The sequence below is a fragment of the Plectropomus leopardus genome, chromosome 8, assembly GCF_026936395.1.
Source record: "Plectropomus leopardus strain MGB_pleo_1.0 chromosome 8, ASM2693639v1, whole genome shotgun sequence".
Classification (NCBI taxonomy): domain Eukaryota; kingdom Metazoa; phylum Chordata; class Actinopteri; order Perciformes; family Serranidae; genus Plectropomus; species Plectropomus leopardus.
This window is the reverse complement of record NC_142183.1, coordinates 2,907,531-2,931,675: the sequence shown is the minus strand read 5'-3', so window position 1 is coordinate 2,931,675 and position 24,145 is coordinate 2,907,531. Positions and strand designations below refer to the sequence as shown.

At 39.0% G+C, this 24,145-nt stretch overlaps 1 protein-coding gene across 3 annotated transcripts in view; it reads left to right on the top strand.

The window, feature by feature from the left end:
- The first annotated feature begins 774 nt into the window (after positions 1 to 774).
- Positions 775 to 24,145, top strand: part of arap3 (ArfGAP with RhoGAP domain, ankyrin repeat and PH domain 3) — a 48,925-nt gene continuing 25,554 nt past the window's right edge. The window contains exons 1-7 of one of the 3 annotated variants that reach the window (XM_088080730.1): positions 775 to 972; positions 18,169 to 18,331; positions 20,499 to 21,458; positions 21,766 to 21,806; positions 22,074 to 22,156; positions 22,386 to 22,453; positions 23,110 to 23,349. In XM_088080730.1, coding sequence (XP_087936856.1) covers positions 18,258 to 18,331; positions 20,499 to 21,458; positions 21,766 to 21,806; positions 22,074 to 22,156; positions 22,386 to 22,453; positions 23,110 to 23,349 — 1,466 coding nt within the window. In that variant the 5' untranslated portion in view covers positions 775 to 972; positions 18,169 to 18,257. Of the gene's footprint in view, positions 973 to 18,168; positions 18,332 to 20,498; positions 21,459 to 21,765; positions 21,807 to 22,070; positions 22,157 to 22,385; positions 22,454 to 23,109; positions 23,350 to 24,145 lie in introns of all 3 variants that reach the window. The other 2 variants (XM_088080729.1, XM_088080728.1) reach the window with 2 other exon arrangements.

Sequence of the window (24,145 nt, the reverse complement as noted above, 5' to 3'; positions counted from 1 at the left end):
TGCAACCTTTCATGCAAACCTTTGGCGTGAAACTGCAAACCTATTTTTGGCTGCAAACCTTTTATTTGTAACTTCAAACCTTTAGCACAAATTAGAAATTAGTTTTTTGTTACTGCAAACTTTTGATGTGTAACAACAAACCTTTTATCTGCTATTGCAAACCTTTAATGCATAACGTCAAACTTTTTTTGTAACTTCTAACTTTTTTCCTTGCAGCAAACTATTTTTGTAACATCAAACCTTTTATCTGTGAATGCAAAATATATGCACAGCTTTGGTGTGTAACTTTAAAACTTTTTTTTAATTTTTATTTTTTTTAAATTTTTTTTTAGCTTTAAACCATTTATTTGAAACTGCATTTTTTTGTTACTGCAACCCTTTGATGTGTAGCTACAAACCATTTTTGTAACTTCACACCTTTTTTGTAAAATCAAATTTCTGTCATTCTTCTTTATGAACTCAAACATTAGATTTTTTTGTGCAAATCTTTTTAATTTTCATGCACAGCTTTAGAAATCCTTTCAGATTCAAAAATTAAATCTCTTCCTTTAGATATTAAACATGTTTAGACATTTAAATTCAATTTTTTTTAATGCATTTGAATGTACTCATACAAAATGTCTTTTGGACACACCTACAACACTTCTGACCCCATTTTCTTTCCACACACTCCTTGAAGTGGATTTTATTTTGGTGAAGAAGCGGAAACAGTTTACGCCGGTTTGGCTTTTATTTTGAAATGCGTAACCGGAAGCCGCGGCAGCGTTATTTTGTATAACTTGACGTCATTCACAGCAGATCAGTTTCTCCTCCCAGAGTTCCCAGTGCGACTTGAGAGCGGCTCCGGACTTTACTGGTTTGCTAACTGGAACAGAAACCTGCAGAATCCAGAGACCAGAACCAGGGGACCAGGAACCAGAACCAGCAGACCAGGAACCAGGACCGGGAACTAGAACTCGGATCGGATCAGAGGTGAGTCTGTGTGAATGTTTCGGGTTGATGAGGGTCTGTGAGTGAATCAGTGAGTCCTGCAGGAAGCGGCTCGTCCTGCTGTCTCTGCTCTGCTTCTGTGGATTTGAATTTTGGGTTTTTTGGGGATTATTGTGTGAGACTGAGGTGACAGAGTGACGCACAGAGGAAGTTTTGGCGCAAACTGGCGCACAGACGCGTCTTTGAGGTGAAACATGAATAATTCAGTCTGAGAGCGGCGGACTCTTTCTGATGATATCTGTAATAATGTCTTTATATGGACTCTGTGTGTGTGTGTGTGTGTGTGTGTGTGTGTGCTGCAGTTTGGATTCTGGTCTGTGTGTGTGACACCAGTTGCAGACTGGTTGTGGTGGTCTGCTCCCAGCAGGGTGGAGCTGGAGGATCTCTGCAGGTCTTTTATCAGGGACTTTATATATATATATATGTATATATATGTATATATGTATATATTCTCCATGTATAAACCTTTAGTGCTCGGTTTAATATTACAGTTCACTGAGGTTTAAGTCTGTAATTTGGGGCCTATGATGTCTCCATATTCACTGTGTTAATGTTTTTTGTTTAAAAACAAATCTTTATTAATATTTTTTTTACTTTTCATTTTACCTCTTACCTATGGACCCCTCTATGAGCTGTCCTTAATAAAGTTTTGAATTGAATTGGTTTACACACACTCGTATCGCTCTGCACACAAAATGCGTTTTCAAAATCAAGCCTTAAAAAAATGTCATAATTAATATTATTTTCTTCTTTCGTTGAGTTAATGTTTTACTGAACATCAGTTCTAATCATAAATAACAAATATTCATTAACTTTAAGAAATAAATGCCAGTTTTTGTCATGATGCCACTATGTTTTTAAATGAAGAAAAACAACACAAAAAACAACACATATAACAATATACTTACCACATACTATACTAATTACCACAGCCTGAGATATGTCAGTGGTTAATAGCAACATTGATTTTTATACATTATTACTGCTTTTTGTGCAGTGTCAAATACTCACACTCATGCTCTGCACACTAAATGCTCTTTTCAAAATCAGGCTATAAAAACTAAACCAGCATCATTCCTCATAAATATAAAATACTCATTCATTTTCAGTATCTTACTCCTTTAAATGCCAGGTTTTTGTCATGATGCCACTTTGTTTTTAGATGAAAAAACACAGAAAAATAAATTATTCTCCATATGCCAAATATGGAAAAACCATGACGTCATCAGATGGAAAAAAGTCAAAATGATAAATTGAGACAAAAGAATGACACACAGAAATAATAAAATGAATGTTTTAATGCTTTGATGGCTGTGGTTTCAAATAATAAAAAATAAAACTAATAATAATGAATCCAGATGATATTTGTTGCATATTTCTCACATCCAAAAAATATTTTATTTTACTTTTTAGATTATTTGATACCTGCTCGTCTCTATATTGTCTCCTTTGTTAAAACGGACAAACTTGCATCATATCATCCACCAGCGGGAGCGTTTATTGGTCTGTAGCGGAGCAGTGCATTCTGGTAGTTGTAGGTTTTTTACTCGTTGAGCAAAAGTGAATCACAGTCCAGTTCAGTTCTTGCGATGATGAAGAAGAGTTTGTTTGAGTTTCAGAGCAGCGCGAGGTTCGCCGAGGCGTTCACACGCAACACAAACATCCTGTAAAAAGGAAACTCAGCTTCCTGTTTGAGCTGAAACTTCACAATAAATCTGAAGTGAGGTTTTTTTCGTCTGGCAGATGAGACACAGTGAGATGGAGTGCAGAAGAAGAACCAGAGTTAGCGCTTAGCTCACTGATTGATTTTAACCCTTTGAAACCTGGATCTGTTTTCTTGTGCAGCATCCAGATGACTTTCACAAGAATTTAAACCTTTTAAAACCCGAAAATGTAGAGAGTACTGGATATATTTGTAATTATTCTATGTTTAAAAGTATGTTACAGTAATATATGTATATATTTGTAGCACTTTTAGAGGTAATTTCTTTTTCTTATTTTTTAACTTTTCCTTTTTTGATGATCCTCAGGACATTTTCCTGTAACTTTTACTTTTTCAATTTCTGGATCATTTTTTACATAATTTCTTGTTAAGTTGCTCATTGTCTTCTTTTGTGTTTTTTAGGAGGTTTGTCTGTAAATTTGGAGTTTTTTTTGAGCTCTTTCTGTGCTCTCTGTCGCAGTGAGTCACTGTGGTGATGTCACTCGGACTGATGTTTGATTTGGACCAAAAATCGTTGATGAACAAAATTGAGTTTGAATCTACAGACACGTTATCAGAAACAAGCTAAATTCTGATTTTGGTGCAGATATTGTCTAAGTATCGTGGCGTAAACCATATTTAACACCTGTTCACACTCCTTTTTTAAACTAACTTCCCATTAATTTTCTTTCTATCTCCACCAGTTCGATCTGTTTCAAGTTTGGCATTTTTTGGACTCTATTTTCTCACGTTTTTGTGTTTAAGTGACAAACAAGAACGACTTTTTTAAACTGGTCCAATATTGAATGAGATCGCTGCAGCCTGCAGCGAAAAAACCGGCTGCAGTGTAACGCCTGTGGGCAACTGAGCAACGGCAATTTCTGTCCACTGAAAGTGTTTCTGGCACCGAGAGACTCAGATTATTCTTCTGAGTTTCTGACGACATTAAAGCATCCCTGCAGAGATTTTAAATAACTTCTTAAACCCACTGTTACAGACGCGCTTTTATGTGACGTCTATTTTAATTTGTCTTTTAATTTATTCTTTTTATTTTATTTTTATTTTTATTCTGTCTTGATCGTGTTTGACTCGATTATTGGAACTATTATTATTATTATTATTTCTGTGTTTGCTGCTAATATCCTTTGAATCGTTGTTACTCTTATTGCTGTGTGTTATTATTAATGTTAGTTTTGTTTTGTAACAGTTTCTTTTATGATTAATTCTACTTTAATTTTGTCTCAATCTCAGTTCGGCATTGTTGTTTTTTCTGCAAGAAACTCTTATTTTTGTTTAAAATTAACTCTTTGAAACCTTTTAACCCTTTAACATCACCTTTCTTGTGCTACATTCAGGTGACTTTCACAAGTATTTAAACCTGTGAACTCGTGCGCTTTCTTTCAAAAACATTTGAAAAAAAGCCAAAAAGCAATTTGGGAAGGAATTGTAGATTTAGAAAAAAAAAATTAAAGCAAGGGGAAAAAATAAAGCAAGGGAAAAACTATAATTATAGCTAATTATCACAATGAGATATTTAAATTTATGTTACATAATTATTCTAATTTTGCGCACTCTTTAAAGGTTTTTTCCTTTGCCTTTTTTTCTTATTTAAATATATTTTTATTAAAAAAAGATTTTCAGGTAATTTTCTTTATCCTTAACTTTTAACTATTTTTTGCTAATATTTGGGTCTTTTCTGCCTTTGTTGCTCATTGCCTTCCTCCCATGTTTTTGAAAGAATTCAGTCCATTGTTCTCATGTTTTAAAGGGTTAATTTAAGGGTTATTTTTCTAAATGGCCCCAAAATTACTTTTGCCAAACCCACCAAAACCATTTCACAGTAATTCTAGCGCGTATAGAGGCAGCATATTTTCACATCAAACTGGTTAAATTAAGGGTTTATTTCGACCAAACCAGAGCTGGTGATTTTTGGAACAACAGAAAGACGACCCAAGAAGGTTTTTAGATAAAAAATAAGATAAAACCTTTATTAATTAATGGAGAAATTCAGATGTCGCAGCAGCTTACAGCACCAACAGTAAAGACAGATAAGAGCGATTAAAAACATCCTTATATGCTAAAAAACCCCAAAACAGTCTATACAAGAGAGATGCACAATGATGACAACAAGCGCTGCAGTCGATTAATAAAAAGAAGAGATAGATAGATAAATAAATAGATACATAAATATGGATAAATGTACAGGCCCTCAAAGTGACTCATGCAGTTCTCAAGTCTCTGATCTTTACTGCTGGTTAGGTTTCCGTTTTATTTTGTTTCTGTTGACTTTAAATAAAATGAATTTAATGATGATAAAATGACTATTTATTAAAGAGTCTGGTGGTTTGATGACGGTTATTTCGGGGCTGTTTCTGCTTAAACAAATAAAAATATTACTCTGAAACAAAAAGTAATTTCTTTGTAGGATCTTTTAACGGCAATCTGAGCCCGTCAGTGACAGAAACAAACACTTCTGCTGCTGCTGGTTTCGTGGCTGCAGCGGTTTTTCTCAGCGCCAGACGAATTTCAAAAGTTGTTGTTTGTGTGTGTGTGTGTGTGTGTGTGTGTGTGTGAGTGTGAGTGTGTGTGTGTGTGTGTGTGTGATCCTTCAGTCAGCAGGCCGACTGTCAAACAGAAACAGGGTTCCCATCATTTACAGTGTATCGACATCAGCTGATTACGACAGCAGTTACATCACACACACACACACACACACACACACACACACACACACACACGCTCCATCCTGTGCATGTGTGTGTATGTGTGTATTCTCCTGAACAGTAACAGGAAGCTGGACCAACATTTCTTCCTCTTGAGAAACTCCCAGAAACAAAGTGTGGTGATGTAATCGCCAGCTCTGCTTCGGTTAAAGGAGCAGTCCGCAGGTTTGTGTCTGTCCTCATGACGCCTCAGGACACCTGTCCTCAGGTGTGTCCATGTTTAAGTCTTCGTGTCAAATGCAGCTAAAACTTGTTTTTTTTGTAAGGAAGCTGACGGGAAAAAAACCTCACACGACGTCAGATGCAGCTGACATCAGATCATGTCACTGATGATGCTTTAAAGCGACATTTCGAAATTTCATATTATTACTCATCTCACCCACACACACACACACACACACACACACACACACACACACACACACACACACACACACACACACACACACACACACACAGACACACAGACACAGTGATGCACCAGACAGTGTCAGTGTCAGCTTTATTGATGTAGCACAACCAAAGCGCTTCACAGTAAAATAAGCAGAAATAATAGAAACAATAAAAACAAAACAATAAAACAGAGAAATACAGCAAATGAAGACAGAATTAAAGCAACTATACTCAGTGTGTGTCTTAAGAAGTGATTTAAAATTGTGCAGCTCAGTCGTCTGTTTTTACAGATTTTGAAATACAAATACATTTTTACATTAGTATCAGGCTGAACATCGTCCTTGTGAGGTTACCAGAGACGTATCAAACTGTCTGTAGGGCTGTGAAATATTAATCCCAATAAGGATTTTGGCTTTCCACAGTTGAATCAAAATCGTGGGCTTCATAAACTAACAGCCGCTCCCCAAAAGCTGTAATGCTTCGAAACGTGCAGCCTGCAAAAAAACTTCCCTGAATGTTGCGACTGCAGCAAAACAAAACTCTTCTGTGTGTTTGGTCATACAGGAGAGAACAAATCATGCAAAGAGTGCACGAGACGCGTCTGTGCCGCAGAGCAACGAAGTTGTTGAACTACCCAAAACACAGAAATGTGCAGAACGATGATTGCATGAAGGCTGCTCACCGTCAAACCCTGTCCTCATCCAACATCAAATGAGCCAGAAATTAGCAAGAAATTTGTAAAAAGTACAATTAAATTTCCAGAAAAATATTTTAATACCCCCCAAAAAAGTGAAATAAAACAAAGAAATAACCTGAAAAAAAGCTTAAAAATGGTAATAAATCTTTGAAAATTGTTTCAATATAAAATCTGATTTATTTTAATTATTTTGATTTTATTTATTTATTTAATTTTAGAGATACTTTTCTAAATCTGCTCATTTCTTGCATTTTCTTGTCAAGTTGCTCAATGCCTTTTTCCCAGGGCTGAAAAGTTTAAATACTTCATAATTAGATACAAGAAAAGTGATGCTGACAGTAAAATACTAATAATATAATATAACATAACATATTTAATGTTGTTTTGTGACAGAAAGTAAAAACTGCAGCAGCTGATTTCTGTTGATGGCTGATGTGTTTTTTGTCTTTAATAAGTAATTGTTAATTTGGAGATGAGACGTTTGCTTCAGCTTGTGTGTGTGTGTGTGTGTATGTGTGTGTGTGTGTGTGTGTGTGTGTGTGTGTGTGTGTGTGTGTGTGTGTGTGTGCGATGTAAAGTTCTGGAAACCTTAAACTTTCTGTTTCTTGTCATAAATAAAATAAATATAAACCCAGAAAACAAAGAGATCTGAGGATCGTGCAGCGCCTGAACGCACCGCAGGAGCAGCGCTGGTTTTGGACTCAGAGACTCTGTCTGTCCTCACACCGTCAGCGTGTACGCGTCCCAGAGTTCCCAGTGTTCCCAGTGTGTCTCAGTGTGTCTCAGCGTGTCTCAGTGTGTGGTTCCAGTCACAGCTCTGGAACAATCGTCCCTCTGTCCGAGACAAAAGAGACTCACTGTTATTACACTGCCTCTCTCGCCCACCCTCTCTCCCTCCCTCCCTCTCTCCCTCCCTCCCTTTCTTTCTCTCCCTCTCTTTCTCTCCCTCTCTTTCTCTCCCTCTCCTTTATTTGTCCTTCCTTTACTCTCGCTCCACTTTCTGTCTTTTACTTCGTCTCTTTCTGCCGTCTCTCCCTCTCTCTCTCTCTCTCTCTTGCTGTTGTTGGTGGAGGTGAAGACTGAAGGTCACTTTTTTCCTCTCTTCCTTCCTCCTCCTCCTCTCCCTCTCTCTCTCTTTCTCTCCCTCCCTCTCCTTTATTTGTCCTTCCTTTACTTTCGCTCCACTTTCTGTCTTTTACTTCGTCTCTTTCTGTCTTTTGTCTTCTTCAGTCTTCTCTCTCTCTCTCTCTCTCTTTCTGTTGTTGGTGGAGGTGAAGACTGAAGGTCACTTTTTTCCTCTCTTCCTTCCTCCTCCTCCTCTCCCTCTCCCTCTCTCTCCGTTTTTCGGCGCCTCACAGAGAGCTTTGTTTGGGAGCTCGTTCACTTTGATTGACAGGTCTGTCGTCCAGTCACGTTTATGCGTGTTTGAACTTCCTGTTTGTGCAGCTGATGATGAAGAGGAGCAGCTGAAGTAAACAGAAATGAAGATGATGAAGATGTTGATCTGAGTGTCACACACACACAGATCACAGTGTGTGTTTGGAGGCTTTGAGGCCCAAATACTTCATGTGCTTTTAGGGACCACTTTAAATGACAGGGGCCAGGGGCCAGTCGCTCCATACACGTTTCTAGGATTTTAGGACATTTCTCAGATTTTAGGATGTTTCCAGGATTTTGGAATATGTCTAGGATTTCAGGATATTTCTGGCATTTTAGGACATTTCTGGGATTGTAGGACGTCTCTCAGATTCTCGGAAGTTTCTCAGATTTTAGGACATTTTTAGGACACTTTTAAGATGTTTCATGAATTTCAGGATGTTTCTAGGGTCTTAATCCGGACCTCTGTCGGGGGTGTGGGGGATCCTCCACTGGCTCTTTTTTGTCGCTGGTTTATGTACTCTGGTACTTTATGTATACTAAAAGTACAAAGACAAATCCCAGAGGGAATCACTTTATTTTTATTATGAGTTCGGAAACGTTTGGCTCCGTATCTGTAAGCGGAGCATCGCTGTTTTTTCGTCGGAGAGCTCAGAGATGAAACATGTTCAGTTTCGATTGAACATTTCTTGCTGATGTGAAAGTTTTTGAGATTCTCAGAGTGAGACACTCTGCTGCAGGTGATGATGAGGATGATGACGATGATGATGATGAGGATGAAGATGAGGATGAGGATGAGGATGAGGGAGTGGAGGGAGGAAGGACGGCCGGAGGGATGGGTGAGAAGAGGAAAGGGTGTGTTTGGTGTTTTGGGAGAAGTGGGCGGGCCAGAGGAAAAAACCTGGGTGTGTTCAGCTTTAAAATCTTTGTTCTTCATAACATCTGTTTCATCTTCAAACGATGCAGAAATTTATTAAATACATCTACAATAATACATTAACCCTTTAAAACCCGAGCACATTGATTTAATTCTTTTCAGAAACACGAGGAGAAGGCAACGAGCCGGTGAACGACACATGAACGAAACAAAGCAAAAACTACAAATAAGCCAAAAAACCCCAAAAGGACAAAACAAAACTACCCCCCCCCAAAAAAAACTAAAAAACACTCCTCTTAACCCTTTGAAACCTGAACCGACATCATTTTTAAAGTGCTGTTAAAACGCCTTTCACAAGCATTTAAACCTTCAAAAACGTGAGAAAATTAATTAATGAGTTTGATTTTTTTTCAAAAGCAAAGAAATAAATGCAAATTAGCAACTTGGCATAAATCAGCCCACAAATTGCAGAAAATTAGGCAAGATGATCAGCTTTAAAAAAAGGAGAGAGAGAAATAGAGTAAATCATTAGAAAACTATCAAATAACTAGGGTAAAATATCAAGAAAATAAAATATAATCACTATGTTGTAGGCTATATTTGGATTTGGTTGAAAAAAATATTATTTATATTTATTAATTTATTTTATTCCTGTTTTTATTCTTTTACTTTTCCTTTTTGCTAACTACAAAACTAATTTTGCAAAAAAATAGTCAAAGGTGACAAACTTAAAAAAATGAAGTGAGAATCATCAGAAAACAATCAAATTACTCAAATAAATATCAAGAAGAATATATTTAAAATTAGTAGGACTGTATATTTAAATTATTTATTGTTATTTATATTTATTATTTTATTTTGTTCCTGTTTTTATTCTTTAACTTTTCTTTTTTGCTAATTACAGGAATTTAATTGTTTTTTGTTTTATGTCATTTTTTGGTAATTTTTGGCTAAATTTTTGTTGCTCATTGCCTTTTTTTCATGTTTTTTTTTTTTAAAGAAATCCAGCCAATTTGCTCAGGTTTCAAAGGGTTAACTGGCTGTAAGAGGCTGCCAGTGATCAACAGCTGCTCCAGTTTGGAGTCATATTTCCGTTTGTGGAGGTCACATTAGTTTTGAGTCTTTTGTTGGCTTTTTTTTCACATTAAAATCTCCATTTTACACGGCTGGTGTTTAGGAATTTTCTGCGGTTTGTTTCCGTGTTTTCTCCTCTCTGGTCGCACCGTCATAGTTCAACCTGCATATTTTCTCCCCTTCGTTTCACGACTGTCATGCAGACACACAGGATACGCCGCATGCTCCCCACCCACCTGCCCCCACACACACCTGGCAGAGATCTGCGCTCCACAGAGTCACTTTTCCAGTTATTTCTCAGTCGACATTAATTTCAACGTGTGCAAACAGATAAACTGCAGATCTGAGCTGAATCAGACTGATGTGAAAATATCAGTTACATCATCTGATTGATGCCGGAAAACAGAAAAACAGATTTAAGTCGAGCTGCAGCGAGTGTGTGTGTGTGTGTGTATGTGTGTGTGTGTGTGTGTGTGTGTGTGTGTGTGTGTGTGTGTGTGTGTTTCCTCTGCAGCAGTTTGATGGACAGCTGTATCCTGTGTTTTGTTCTGCTGCAGATCTGCAGAGCTGATTACAACAACAGGACAGAGATAAGGAGGGAGGAGGAGGAGAGGAGGAGAGGGGAGAGGGAGGAGAGGAGGAGAGGGGGAGGGGGAGAGGAGGAGGAGAGGGGAGAGGGGAGAGGAGAGGAGGAGAGGGGAGAGGGGAGAGGAGGAGAGGGGAGAGGGGAGAGGAGGAGAGGGGAGAGGGGAGAGGAGGAGAGGGGAGAGGGGAGGGAGGGGTGAGAAATGTGTCTGGAGGAGGAACTTCAGTTTGTCGAGTGTCCTGAAAGTGACGGGAGGTCGGGGTGGACGGTGGACTGACGGCAGGTCAGAGTTCCTCCTGTTTTAAAGTTACATTCATAACTCGGGATGATTTTTATAAAAACGATCATGTGAAGTATTTCTTTAAACTTCAGCTGTATTTGTTCACTGAGCTGATTTTGGGACATTTTTTGGATTTAATGACATTTCTCAGTTTTTGGGACATTTCTTATATTTTAGGACGTTTATTGGATTTTAGAATGTTTCTTGACTGGGCCGTTTGCAGCAGCAACATACATAGGACTTTAGGATGCTTGTAAGTTTTTAGGACATTTCTTAGATTTTAGGATATTTCTTAGATTTTAGGATGTTTCTCGGATTTTAGGACACTAAGGTCTTAGCTAGGACCCCTGTAGTTCTCAGTGTGAGTACCTTTTTTAGTTTTATTGTGAACATGAAAATGGCTGGGGGGCCACTCTGCATCCTTTTGGGGGCCAGATTTGGCCGGCGGGCTGTAAGTTGGGAATCACTGCTGCAGCGCCATCATCAGGTCACCATCTATTGTGTCCAGAGCGTTCGTTTATGAGCAGATGGACCTGTCTCGTAGAGAAACTTCAGCTCTGTTTGCTGTGCAGAGTTTTAAGAGTGGAAGTGTCTGTATCCTCTGCTCTTTATCTGCAGCCTTCACCTTCTTCCTGCTTCGCTCACAACCTGCAGCTCTCGCTCTTCCTCCGCTTTTTCCTCCCAGATTAGATTTTCTCTGTCGGACTCCTCCCGGTTTCTGTCTGGACTCACTTTTACGCTGCGAGAGTTTTTGTGCTGCATTTGGATTCGTCAGACAGTCAGACATGAAACTGAGGATCAAAGTGTTTTTCTTTGCCGATCAGATGATTTGAAGTGATTTATTGACTCATCGTCGCCCTGTGAGTCGACTCTGACTAACAACAGACTCAACAAACTCAGATTCGGTCTGCGCTGATCCTCTGAGCTGCAGCCGACTTCCTCTGAATGATGAGGAAAGAGTCTGTTAAACAACGTGTCCTCACGTCCGTCCTCTCAGCCACTTCATCACGTCCTCAGGGTGTTTGTCTTCAGAAACTTTGGTGCGACCAACGTCTGAATGAATTAATATAAATATTCAAAACTGAAGGTCGTCATTGTAAAAATCCAAAGTAATAATCCTGCATAATTATTACTTTTGATTTTGTCTCAAACTTCACAAACTCAATTTGCAGTCCGAAGTCTGAGCCAATCAGAGAGCGCCGATGAGGACGTGATGATGTAGCACGCTGCTTTTTTTCAAAACTAGATGATGTGAAAAGTTTTTAAGATTGGCCACCATCTTTTAAAAATCAGAAATCTTGAGGTCTGAGACACAGCACCAGGTGTGCTCAGTGTCCCCACTCTGATTTTGAATCTTTGGTACATGTTGTCCCCTCCCTCCATGTCTCCTGTCTGTCTAAACGTGATAATTCATTCTCTGTAAGCTGGAAACAAACAGCTCTCCAGTTCAGATATTAATAGTATTTGCAAATTGCAGTAGTGCTCCAAGTTTGCAAAATGTGTCCAAATAGTCACAAGCTGGAGCTCTGCAAAAGCCCTGCTCTGTGTGTGTGTCTGTTAGAGGCGGAGAGTCGTATGAAAGTGCGAGAAAACCAAAAGACCAGTGGCTTATTAAAAAGACGTAACAACTTATACTTATCGTTTCATATATTGCACATGGAACAAGCAGCAATACCTCGAGTATATTCAAAACACACCCACCCGACTTTTTTAAGAACGTAGAACAAAAATCCTCAACAATTTTTGTTTGATAAAAATGAGCAGTTGGGCTAAGTGGTAAAAGTATGGGTTAGTTTTATATTTAAAACTCATAAAACTAGACACACAATGAGAATGAGATCATTTTCTTGTGCATGTTAAGTATAAAGGCATACATAATATGCAATTCATGTTTTTTTTGTAGCTGCATTTCTGGTCGTACACCTTTATACACATCCTGCTTTCTAATCCTCATTGATGCCAAACTCTGTGATGCAGCACGTAAGGCACCTCCCCCGGAGGAAATACCAAGAATTTCGGGGAGTCCCGATGTGTCAGTGACAGATGTTTAATCCTTTCTGCATTCAGTCGGATGTAGATGTGGTGTTTCTGCCCTGAAATTTACAGTTAGAAGTATTAATAATAGATTTATAAGAGGGTCAGTCCAGACATCCGTCTTCTGATGACTCAAACACTTGAGTCACGTTACTACATAACCTAATTTTGTATTTGACGGGCATGAAGGGGATTTGTAAAAGGGGTTTTGAGGAAGAAGAATGCTTCATTTTGTCCATGTATGTTGTGTTTCTGTCGTCAAAAATATTGATTTTTTAGCGACACATATCACTTCTGAATATTTGAAGCAGTCTCAGTACTTATTTTCTGCAGTTCTGATTTCTCGCTCTCATTTCTTGTGAATATTTACTGCAGTCATTCTTCTCTTGTCTGCAACTAACCAAGAAAAGAAAAGTCATTGTCTTCAGCGTATTAAAAATTGTATTGTGGTCATTTTCACGTTTTTGTTTCAATGTTAGAAACACTAGTTAGTACGCTGAGTGAATGAATGCTGATCCAGAGGCTCCGGAGGGTTTCGGCTGATCTGAGAACAGAAGCTGGTTTCATGTGAAGCAGCTGAAGTCTGGAGGAGGAAAGAGGTCGACAGGAGGAAGCTGCTGTGACTCACTTCCTCCTCCTCCTTTGTCTTCAAGCTGGTCGCTGCTGACCTTTGTGTGTGTGTGTGTGTGTGTGTTTGTGTGTGTGTGTGTGTGTGTGTCCAGCAGTTATTTTTACTCTGCGGTTACATTTGGTGTCAGTTTGGTGTCAGTCGTGTTCTTTCTTCTCTCTCGTCTTCGTAACACGTTTTCTTTGCCCAGAAAATGATGTTTTCTACTCATCTCTCAGTCATTGTTAGGGGTCGACCGATATTTGTTTTTCAGGGTCGATGCCGATTTTAGTAGTTGAGACCGATAAGTGATATGAAAAAAAAACGAATATAACAAACTCCAAACACTTTGTTTAAATGTCTTCAGCAAATGTTTAATCAAAACAGAAACTTTCAACATCATATACAGGAAGTTACGTGCAACTTTTTTAAATTCAAATAAAAATGAATAAATAAGATAAAAGTTCTTTTTTTTTATTTATGAATTTTATCAGTGATCATTAAAATAAAACGCTGATACAGATAATCGGCAAAAAGCCAAATTTTGGCCCCATTAATCAACAAACACATACACACACACACACACACACACACACACACACGACAACATGACAGCAAGCTTTTAGGACAATAAAGAGTTTGTTCCCAAAACAGGCCCAGTCTCGTCAGCCGTTTGGAACTGGTTTGGTTTTGTGGCGTAAGATGTCAAAAAAAGTTTGTGTAAAATCTGCTGCAGCACGACGATTTATCTCAACGTCTCAAACAGAAACACGCAGCCGAGTCACAGAAATGTGTCTCACTGTGAGACGCACAAGTCTGCGTCAGCCCAGAAACAGCCGGTGAAAAGCAGCTGAAATTAGTGGAATCTTTTTCCCATCGTGTCCCGTAATTCCTGAAACCTCTGGGAGCTATTTTTATTTATGCATCTTTATTTAAATTTTCACTTGACTTCATTTAAAAAAAAAAAGTTGCTGAGAACTTTGTTTGACTTTGATTTAGCATCTGCTGAAGGCGTCTAAACAACGTTTTTGTGTTGGAGTTTATTTTCTAAATTCTTCATATTGACAGAAACATTTTCATCTTCATTGAAAATGCATATCATTTTCAAATATCAGTTATCGGTCCCATGTTGTTTTTTTTGTTTTTTTTCAATCTGTAAAACACTTTGAATTGCATTCAGTTTGTTTTGAAAGGTGCTATATAAATAAAATGTCATTGATTGATTTGATTGATTAACTGCTAATAATCTGTATTGGACCTAAAAAAACAATATCGGTCGACCCCCAGTAAGGGTGAGGGGAGGATGCAGCCCACTTTGAACTATGGAAGCCCAAAGAGAGCGGCAGAGGAAGTTAAAGAGAAAATCTCGATTTTCATTTTACAAATCGTCCTATACCACAAATTTGCATTAATCGATAAAATGTATCTAATCGCCCAGCTCTGCTCCAAACTGTTTCAAGTTCGATGCATGAACCAGAATGGAAGTATGTTGAAGTAAAAGATATTTATCATTAAGAAATTCTCGACCTGTGAGGCGCTCATTTATGGTTTAAAGTGGGAACAGATTCAGAGCAGATGTTTTGATGATGCAGCATGAATCAGAATCTCTCCGTCTCCGTGTGAGCAGGTTTGACTCATCACGTTTAGGAGGGCGGCCCCGCTTTTTATCACTCTGCCTCATTCAGAGGAGCACGAAGACTGAACTGTTGGACACAAAGTCAAACACAGAGTAGAGACAGACGTCAGGACGTCACAGAAACGTGTGATCAGTCTCTTCACTGCTGTCTTTATGTCTCCGTATGTGGAGTCCAACAGCTGCACGGTGTCTTCATGTTGACTTTATATCGTTCTGTCATCGCGCTGAAACAAAGCCAACGGCCGACGGGCTTCATATAAATCTTTCTTACAATCTATGTTTTTCGCACACACACACACACATACACGCACACACACACAAACACACACTCTGACACATACAAATCAGAGCGAGGTGAAACGTAACACATTCCAACGTTTTCAGGAAATCCAGAGACACACAATCACTGCTGCACAAGGTCACACACACACACACACACACACACACACACACACACACACACACACACACACACACACACACACACACACACACACACACGGTTTTTCCCTTTGAAAGCTCTCCACCCTTCAGCTTCAGGCAGCCTGTGCTGCTGCAGGCACTCCCTGTATCCTGTGTGTGTGTGTGTGTGTGTGTGTGTGTGTGTTGGTGTGTGTGTGTGTGTCCTGTGAAGGAGGACATTCAGTTTTGATGTCCTCCCCAACATCAGTGTCCTCTGATCACCACGTGAGTGGTCCTCACACTGTGAGGTCTCTGTAAATGATCTGAATGAGCAGAGTCATGTTTAATCCTCTGCTGCTTTCAGTGTTAAACCAAAATTAGTGTTTTTATTTACGATAAATATTGTCTTCAAAGGCTCGAGTTACAGATAAAGCAGTGAAACGCAGCTTTCACTAATGTAACATGATCATGAACCAAATATTAGCTTTCTATTAAATGGTATGTTTGGTTTTTCTTAACCCAAACACTGTTTTCTCAGTTTATTTGTGTCTAAGTTCCTAATGGATAAGGATAAGGATGGCAAAAAGGGTACGACGTAACCACACCGTCAACGTCCAGTGTCCAAACCCACCAGACTCCATTTAAATAAACAGCACTTTTAGCGTGTATTGAGCATTCATTTTATTACATCAGACTGGGTGAATTAAGTGTTTATTTCATCCAAACCAGAGCTGGTGATTGTTTAAAAGTGGAAAGACAAACGAAAATGGTTTTTGTGAGGTTTTTTTTGTTTCTGTTGATTTTGAACAAAGCGTGTTTTATGTTGATAAAATGACTGATATTTTAAATGGAGTCTGGCGTGTTTGGTGATGGTGATTTTCATTGCTAGTTCTGATGGAGGATCTTTAACAAAAAAGTGTGTTTCTATAGGGATCCTTCCCATAATGTCAGACTCAATCTGAGCCCGTCAGTGACAAATCACATATTTTTATAGGAAGCAAACTGCAAACATGCTCTGCAGCTGGCAGCAGCCAGACAGGCTCAGATTGTTATTCTGTGTCTGACGGCATCATTGAAATGATCCCTACAGAGTTAGACGGTTTTATTAACGAGTAAGATCCTTTTTATTAACCAGAAACAGCCCTGAAATTGCTACAACTATTATAATATACTAAAACTATAGACTTTTATACATGGAAAAGACAAATTTAGAGTTTTTGGTCTTTGACTTAAAGCATTAATCTTCCTGTGTTTTCTATAGAAAGTTATAGTTAGTTTGTTAGATGTTAAATTGATAAAAATGTACATTAATGCATCGAATACGAGGCCTGTGGGTTATTTTTCTTCAACAAAACTATAACTTAACATGTAAAACCTTTAATTAAGGAGAACAAAGTATCTACATTCAATAATGAATAATCAACCAGTTATTTTCTTCCATGAAGACATGTTGACATTTCAGTGTCCAGTGCTGCACATACACTTATTGTTCAGAGTTTTCTAAAAATAATCTCGACTTCGACACCCGACACTGTCACATGTCACATGTCCGTGTGTGTGTGTGTGTGTGTGTGTGTGTGTGTGTGTGTGTGTGTGTGTGTGTGTGTGCGCCACATTAAACTGAGCCCGTCTGTCTCTGAGTCTGCTGATCTCTGCTGGTGTTCTGCAGCAGACTGTCCCCCGTTCGTGTCTGTACAGAGGTCAGAGGTCATTCCCGCTGCAGACGCTGAGAGACAATCCCGCGGCTGTGTCCGTCCGCTGACATCATGTTTTGTTCTGCCTCTGTGGTTTTAGTTGGCCGGGAGGCGGGTCGTGACCTCTGGGGGTCAAAGGTCAGAGTGATGCCGTCTCAGATGTGAGTGCAGTAAAAACAGAGCTGAGTTTCTGCGTTGAGCTTTTATTCTGTTCCATTATCTGCAGTGTGAAGTGTGTTTGTAGTCGCCCTTCAGGGCTAATAACCACCAACAGGGCCTGAAGCATTCGTCATCCATGCTGTTGCTATGGTTACAGGGTACAAAATTAACTTTGTGGTTCATGTGCCGATGGCTAAAAAAAAAATTACCAGCCAAAAAAGTTTTCAAACGGTCAAACTACTGCTGCTACACGCACACAGCCTGTTTGTCAGATATCGTTTTGGTGTTATTGTCATAAAAAAGAGGGTTTCTGCTCACACACTTGTGAAGTGCCACCTTTCTGTAAATTTAATTATAACAGTATTTCCACCTATGGCTGTGGGCTATGATGAAACATTGTCTACGATTAAAAAAAAAATTCTATTGTTCTATATTACGCTATAAGGCTGGGCGATATGGCTTTAAAACGTGAAATTTGGTCTGCAGATTGGCGCTACAAACAACAATAAAAGTCCATGTAAAAGTGTCAGTAAAAATAAATAAATAAATAAAAATAATAATAAAAATAAATATATATATAATTATCATGATGTTTTTGTATTTTTAGACTATATTGTGAAACAAATATAAAACTACTACTAAACACAAAATTATCAAATGAAAAACTTTTTCAGATTTTTTTAAACTTTACTTTCCTTTTTTTTAAATTTTTTTTTTTAAGTTCATTTCTTCTCATTTTTCTCAGTGCCAAGCCATTTTTTCCCCAGGTTTCGAAGGGTTAATAACTTTAATGGCCACATTCCATGTAGTGTTTTCAGCTCCAGGGTCCTGATGATGGTCTGTGACAAACGTCAGGCTGAAGAGACGCTGTGTTTGGTTACAGTCGGACTTCCGTGTTTATGGTTTAACTGGTGTTTTTGTCTTTTGTGTCCTCCAGATGGACAGCCGCTGTCTGTCCCTGCTGTAAGTCAGTGATGGCCGTGGTGTTTCCTGGACGTGGAGGAGACCAAGTGAGACCCGGGCTCCATGTTGGTCGTCATGGCCTCGCTGGATGGAAGCACGCCGGCTGAGACGCTTCTGACAGCGATCCATCTAGAGAGGTCTGAGCGTCACTTATCCAACATTTAATCAAGTAATCAATCAATCAATCAATCAGACTTTATTTATATAGCAATTTTCATACAAGCAAAACTGTAACACAAAGTGCTTCATACAATAAAACCAAAAATTAAATAAATAAAATAATAATAATAAAAATAAATAAATAGAATATTAATCATGAGTAAAGTAAATAAATAAAAACATATGCAAATATCAAATAAATGAAATACTGATGATAAAATGCAAATAAAAAATAAAAACAAAAGGATAATGTAACAAATAATAGATAAAAATGTTTAAAAAAGTAGCATCTAGTCAAACAGACTAAAATGTATAAAAATAGTCAATAAATAAGTAGGTAAGAAAATCAATTAAAAGGCAGACTAAAAAGGTAGGCCTTGAGTTTGCTTCTTTGGATTTTTTTATTTTGACTATTTTTTCCACCTGGTTGCGTCATTTTTGTTTTGTGTAATGTCGTTTTTAGAGTAGATGGATAACCTTCAGTGTAACATGACATAAGGACAAATGTATTTTTTCTTTTGACCAATTGTTTTTATTTATTTTCCACACAGCTGGTAAGTAAACATCAACCAATAACTGCTTTCAGTATCACAAATATCAGGGAAATTAAATACAGGTGACATAAAATACATATTCGTCATTTGTCAGTTATTATTTTTTATATAAGCTGTGGATGTCGCTCTAATCTGTGTGGATGTGTGACGTCTGTGTAGCATCACGTACGTTTTTTTTTGTTTTCTCCCTGCATGTGTTCTAGCTAGCTGAAATTACAACTATGGACAAGTAGGACAAGAAAAAAATCATATTGATCCTTGAAAAGTCATGGAAAAGTTTTGAAATTTTGTCCATGAAAAGGACAGAAGTCCTTATGGAGGGATCGTTGTTGGCGAGGTCAGCTGCAGATGGGAAGGAACTGTTTTTATGACGTGCGTTTTGGATGGACCGCAGCCTCCTGCCAGAGGGGACGGTTTCAAAGAGTTTGTAACAATGGCGGGAGGGGTCGGACACATCTGTCCTGCCCGCCTCAGGGTCCTGGAGGTCCTGGAGGAATGGCGGATCGCACATTTGCAGTGATTTGCTGCAGGCCGCCGCTGCCTTTGGCGTTGGCAGCAGAGTAGAAGAAGGTGATGGAGAAGCTGAGGACGAACTCACTGACGGCAGCGCTGATCATCAATAATTAACCCTTTCTACGCTAACTTCCATCTTATTTCTTACAGAAAACTTCTGACCTCTCTAAGCACTTCTACTGAATAACTTTAGTTTTTTGTTTTAAGAGGATAAACTCCCCCAATTTTGGATGTTATCAAGCTCTTGCTCCTTCAAAACTCTACTTAGCATATAGTATACTGAAAATAATTCATCGAAAAACAGTGGCAACATGAAAAAAAAATCTGAAAATGAGTGAATATTTGATACTTATGATCAGGACTGACGATTAGAAAATTAACTCAGTGAAAGTAGAAAATCATATTAATGTATAATTTTCTTTAGAGCTTGATTTTGAAAAATGCATTTTGTGTGCAGAGCAGTATACCTGTGAGTATTTGACACAACACAAATATAAAAATCAGTGTTGCTGCTAATTATTGACATATCCCAGGCTGTGATGATAAAAAAAATGATCTCCTTACCATTTAGTATATTGAAAATATTTTTTAAACTAATAACAGTGGCATCATGAAAAAAAAATTCTAAAAATGAATGAATATTTAATATTCATGATTAGGAGTGATGTTGGTTAAAAAAATAAACTCAACGAAAGAAGGAAATCATTTTAATGTGTAATATTTTTTATAGCCTGATTTTTGTGCATTTTGTGTGCAGAGATGATTTTTTAAAACTTCATTATTATTTTATTTTTATTTTTATTTTTATTTTTATTTTTATTTTTTTTTTTTTGCTTTCCAACATTTTTTTTATTGAATTTTCCTTGGATGCACATCAACATCAATTAATATAGCAGAACTGTGAATTTCATCCAATGCGTTTGTAGTATAGACAAATAGAAAATAATAATAATAATTATAAAATAAGATGTTCCATAAATGATATAAATTGAAATATAACGAAACATGACATGTCAATTGGTGAAAAAGAGAATCAAGAAGTAAACCTATTATTTTTATTATTATTTTTTCCCTGCAGGTACCAGGACACCTTCCGTCGAGCCGGTCTGCTGTTGGCTAGAGACTTCACACACCTGGATAATGACGCCTTGGTCAGTCTGGGAATAACCGCCACAGGACACAGGAAGAGAATCCTTCGATTGGTCAGTCACATTCAGAGGGCGGAGAGTCAAAGAGCCAATCAGAAACCGGATCTCCCTCGTGACCGCTGTCAGTCGGTGACGGAGGTTATCTTATCAGAGCGAGGTCACAGCGCCGCGCCGCGCCGTCAGTCATCGGGACCCGTTAACTTTGAGGCGCTCAGAAACAGCTCGGCTCCGAACCTCGGCGCCATGCTGGCCAGCTCTGACGGCGGCCGTCCTGCGGTGAAGCCGGTTCCCAAACCCAGAACCGTCTTTAACCGCCGGAGGACGGCGCCCATCCAGTTCTGTCCGACCCCAGACCCTGCCCCGCCCTCGACCAGGAGGCTTTCCCAGGAGTCCATCTGTTTCACCGTGTTGGAGGGTTTCACCTCAGGGGACACGCCCACACCTGATAGCAGGTTGACCTCTGACCTCAACGACAAATCTGCCACGCCTAACCGAAGAGCGAGCCAGGCGGAGCGGAGGAAGCCGAGTCGGAGCTTGTCTCTTTCAGACGCTGGAGGGTTGTTACCTCCCGTTCCCCCACGGCTGAACCGAGGGATCCCCCCCGCCACGTTCCAGGGGTCCCCGCCCTCGTCTTCACCTGTACGGACACAGCAGAACCAGACGCCTCCTGGGACTTCCTGTTTCGGTAGTCTTGACAACAGCAGGCTGTCTGGATCCTCGCCGACTGGTTCGCCCAGAGGTGGCGGGATGGAGATGGTCTCTAATGAGATCTACTGGGGGACTTTACCTGGTTCTACTGCCCCCGGTGGAGGGAGGAGTCACTGCAGCCAGCAGTCGGCTCCTCCGACGCCACCGAGACAAACACCTGACAGGAACCCAGAGCGGAACAGGTACGCCGCCGATGGGCTGGTTTCCACAGGGAGGTTTCTTCACTTTGATTATTGTTAATTCGGTCAGTACGTTTACATGACGTTAGCAAAAGTCAAATTAAAGTGTTAGTCCGACTAAAACATGTAAACATGTTAAGCCGACTGAAATCGGACTAAATTGAATTTCGTGAAATCAGACTTACGCACCCAATACACACAATAATTCGACTTTTTCTAACATAATGTAAACACACTGACTGAATCACTGGAATGTGTCTTAAAATCCATTTTCAAACGCGTTTTTAATTTGTTGACTGTGTGTTTTCAGTGGCAGCACTTTAAGTAACAACTCTTCAGGATCAGCTCGAGGTGAGTACAGACGAGACTCGAGACTCTGGCACGACTTGTGTTTAATCACCAGACCTTTAGCACGAACGGTAAAAGTTATCAGATAAAGGATTGGTCAGTCCTCTCACCAGCCATTTGGGATGTTGAGGTTTTTCTTTTTGGGGCTTTAAATAATTGTGGTTTACTTACGGAAAGTTTAAGTTGTATTTATGGAGTTTAATGGGCTTGCTTGATTTGGGGCGACGTTACTATTTTTGCTGCCAGTTAAGTGAGTTTTCTGTTCAGCAGCTTCAACAGACGACCCTGAGGAGGAGATCAGCCCGTACTGTGAAACTGTTTTCCAAACCAGAAGAAATCCGCACATCTGTGAGGTGAGACAGCAGCACAAAGGCAAAACTAGTAAAGATATTTGGCTCCTTTTTTTGCTCTTTCTTTCTTCTTTTCCTCGTTACAAAGATATTATTAAAAAGACACTGCCCGAAAAACCTATAGAGAGAGATCAGCTCCCAAATAGCAAATCAAGCGATTGTTGGGAATAAACGTGTAATATCGTTGGTCTGTGATGTGTGAAATATGCTGATTTAATATTTTGTCCTGCAGATGGGGAGGAGCAGACTGGAGGAAAAAGAGACGAGGAAGGGTGAGGACAAACATGCAGAGGATCATGGGTAAGACACCAGCAACAGAGTTTTTATGTTGTTTTTTTTTTATCAAATATTTAATGTTGTATAACAACAGATTCACTTGATATTATAATAAATAAGATGCAGCCAAACAGACAACACAAGAGAAAATCTAGTGAAAAACACAAAGTCAAACAATTCATTTATATAAAGAAATGTAATTTAATAATTATTTTTGTCTATACAAGCTTCAGTTAAATGATTGAAAACTGCAAAATAGGAGACAAACTAAACTTTATGAGACAAATATATAAAACAGTATCATCTGCATATTGTCAGCACTCTGGCGTACCCCAAGGTTTAGTACTCGGTCCCCTTTTATTTTGTAGATCTTCTCTTTTGATGGATTTTATAAGCTACAGTCTGTGTTTAATATTTCGCAGTCCCACCTCTTTTACTTCAGTTTGTGTTGAAGTCAAAACTAAGTTAATGTTTAGGTACAAGGTTTGTTTGTAAACAACATAACATTAGTGGAGTTGTGATGTATTTATTTAAGAAGGGTACATTAATCCACATTTAACCCTTTAACACCTGAATCAACATCAGTTTTTTTCATTAAAAAATTACTAAAATTAAGTTGTCAGGATGAGTGTATGAAGAGGATTCGTCTCTTCCAAACTAAGGTTGTGTTTGTCCTTCAGGTTTGGGAAGCTCTCGTGGACGAAGCGTTTGTCTCAGGCTCTTCACTCCGGAGACTCTCAGGGTTACAGCACCGTCGGAGAGCCTCCGCCCCCCGGCCGCTACCTCTCCCTGCCCAACCACACCTTCCCCTCAGAGGGCGACGAGGACCTGACCATCTCCCCGTACGCCAGCTACACCTCGCTCACCGAGAGAGCCCCGCCCATCATCAGCGGCTGGCTGGACAAGCTGTCTCCACAGGGGTATGTTTGGTTTACACACCTGGTTAAACCAGTTTGATCTGCAGAGATGGTTGGATGAGCGGCACCTTCAATCTCAAAACGGTGTGCACTGTTGTGCTACGGTTTCCAGATTGAATGACATATTTCTGTATATATATAATATAATGTATATGTATATATATAATAGAGAGAGAGAGTATAAATTCTCACTTTGTTTATATAAGCCACCGGTATTTCGTTTTTCCCTCCCTCTGTTGCAGCTCTCTGCCTCTCTCACCGACACACACACAGAGCAGGGCTTTTGCAGAGCTCCAGACTGCGTCTATTTAGTCACATTTGCGACCATGGAGTACTACTATGACTTGGAAATACTATTAATATCTGAACTGGAGGGCTGTTTGTTTGTTTGCAGCTTAAAGAGAGTAAATCATCACGTTTAATGGAGCTGCAGAAACAGTCTCACTTAATAAGTGGTAGTGGATGTAGTATGAGCAGGTGAGGCTGTGTGTTTGTATTTGTAGATCTCCAATGTGACTTGGAAATATTAATAATCTATGAACTGGAGAGCTGTTAGTTTGTTGTTATCTGTTAAACTGTCTGCTAACATCCAAGTGTTGACCAGAAGCTTCAAATCCAAAAACATCAACACTTTCTGCCTAAGACAAGCCAGGTCCTTTAAAATATAAAAAATATGGGTGCTGCTTTTATTTATTCAGTACAAACAATATTTTATTTAACTTTACTATTAAGGCAGTTTATTTAACTTCTTTTATTAAATGTTATTATAACAGTTGTGTATTTAACTTTATTATATGAC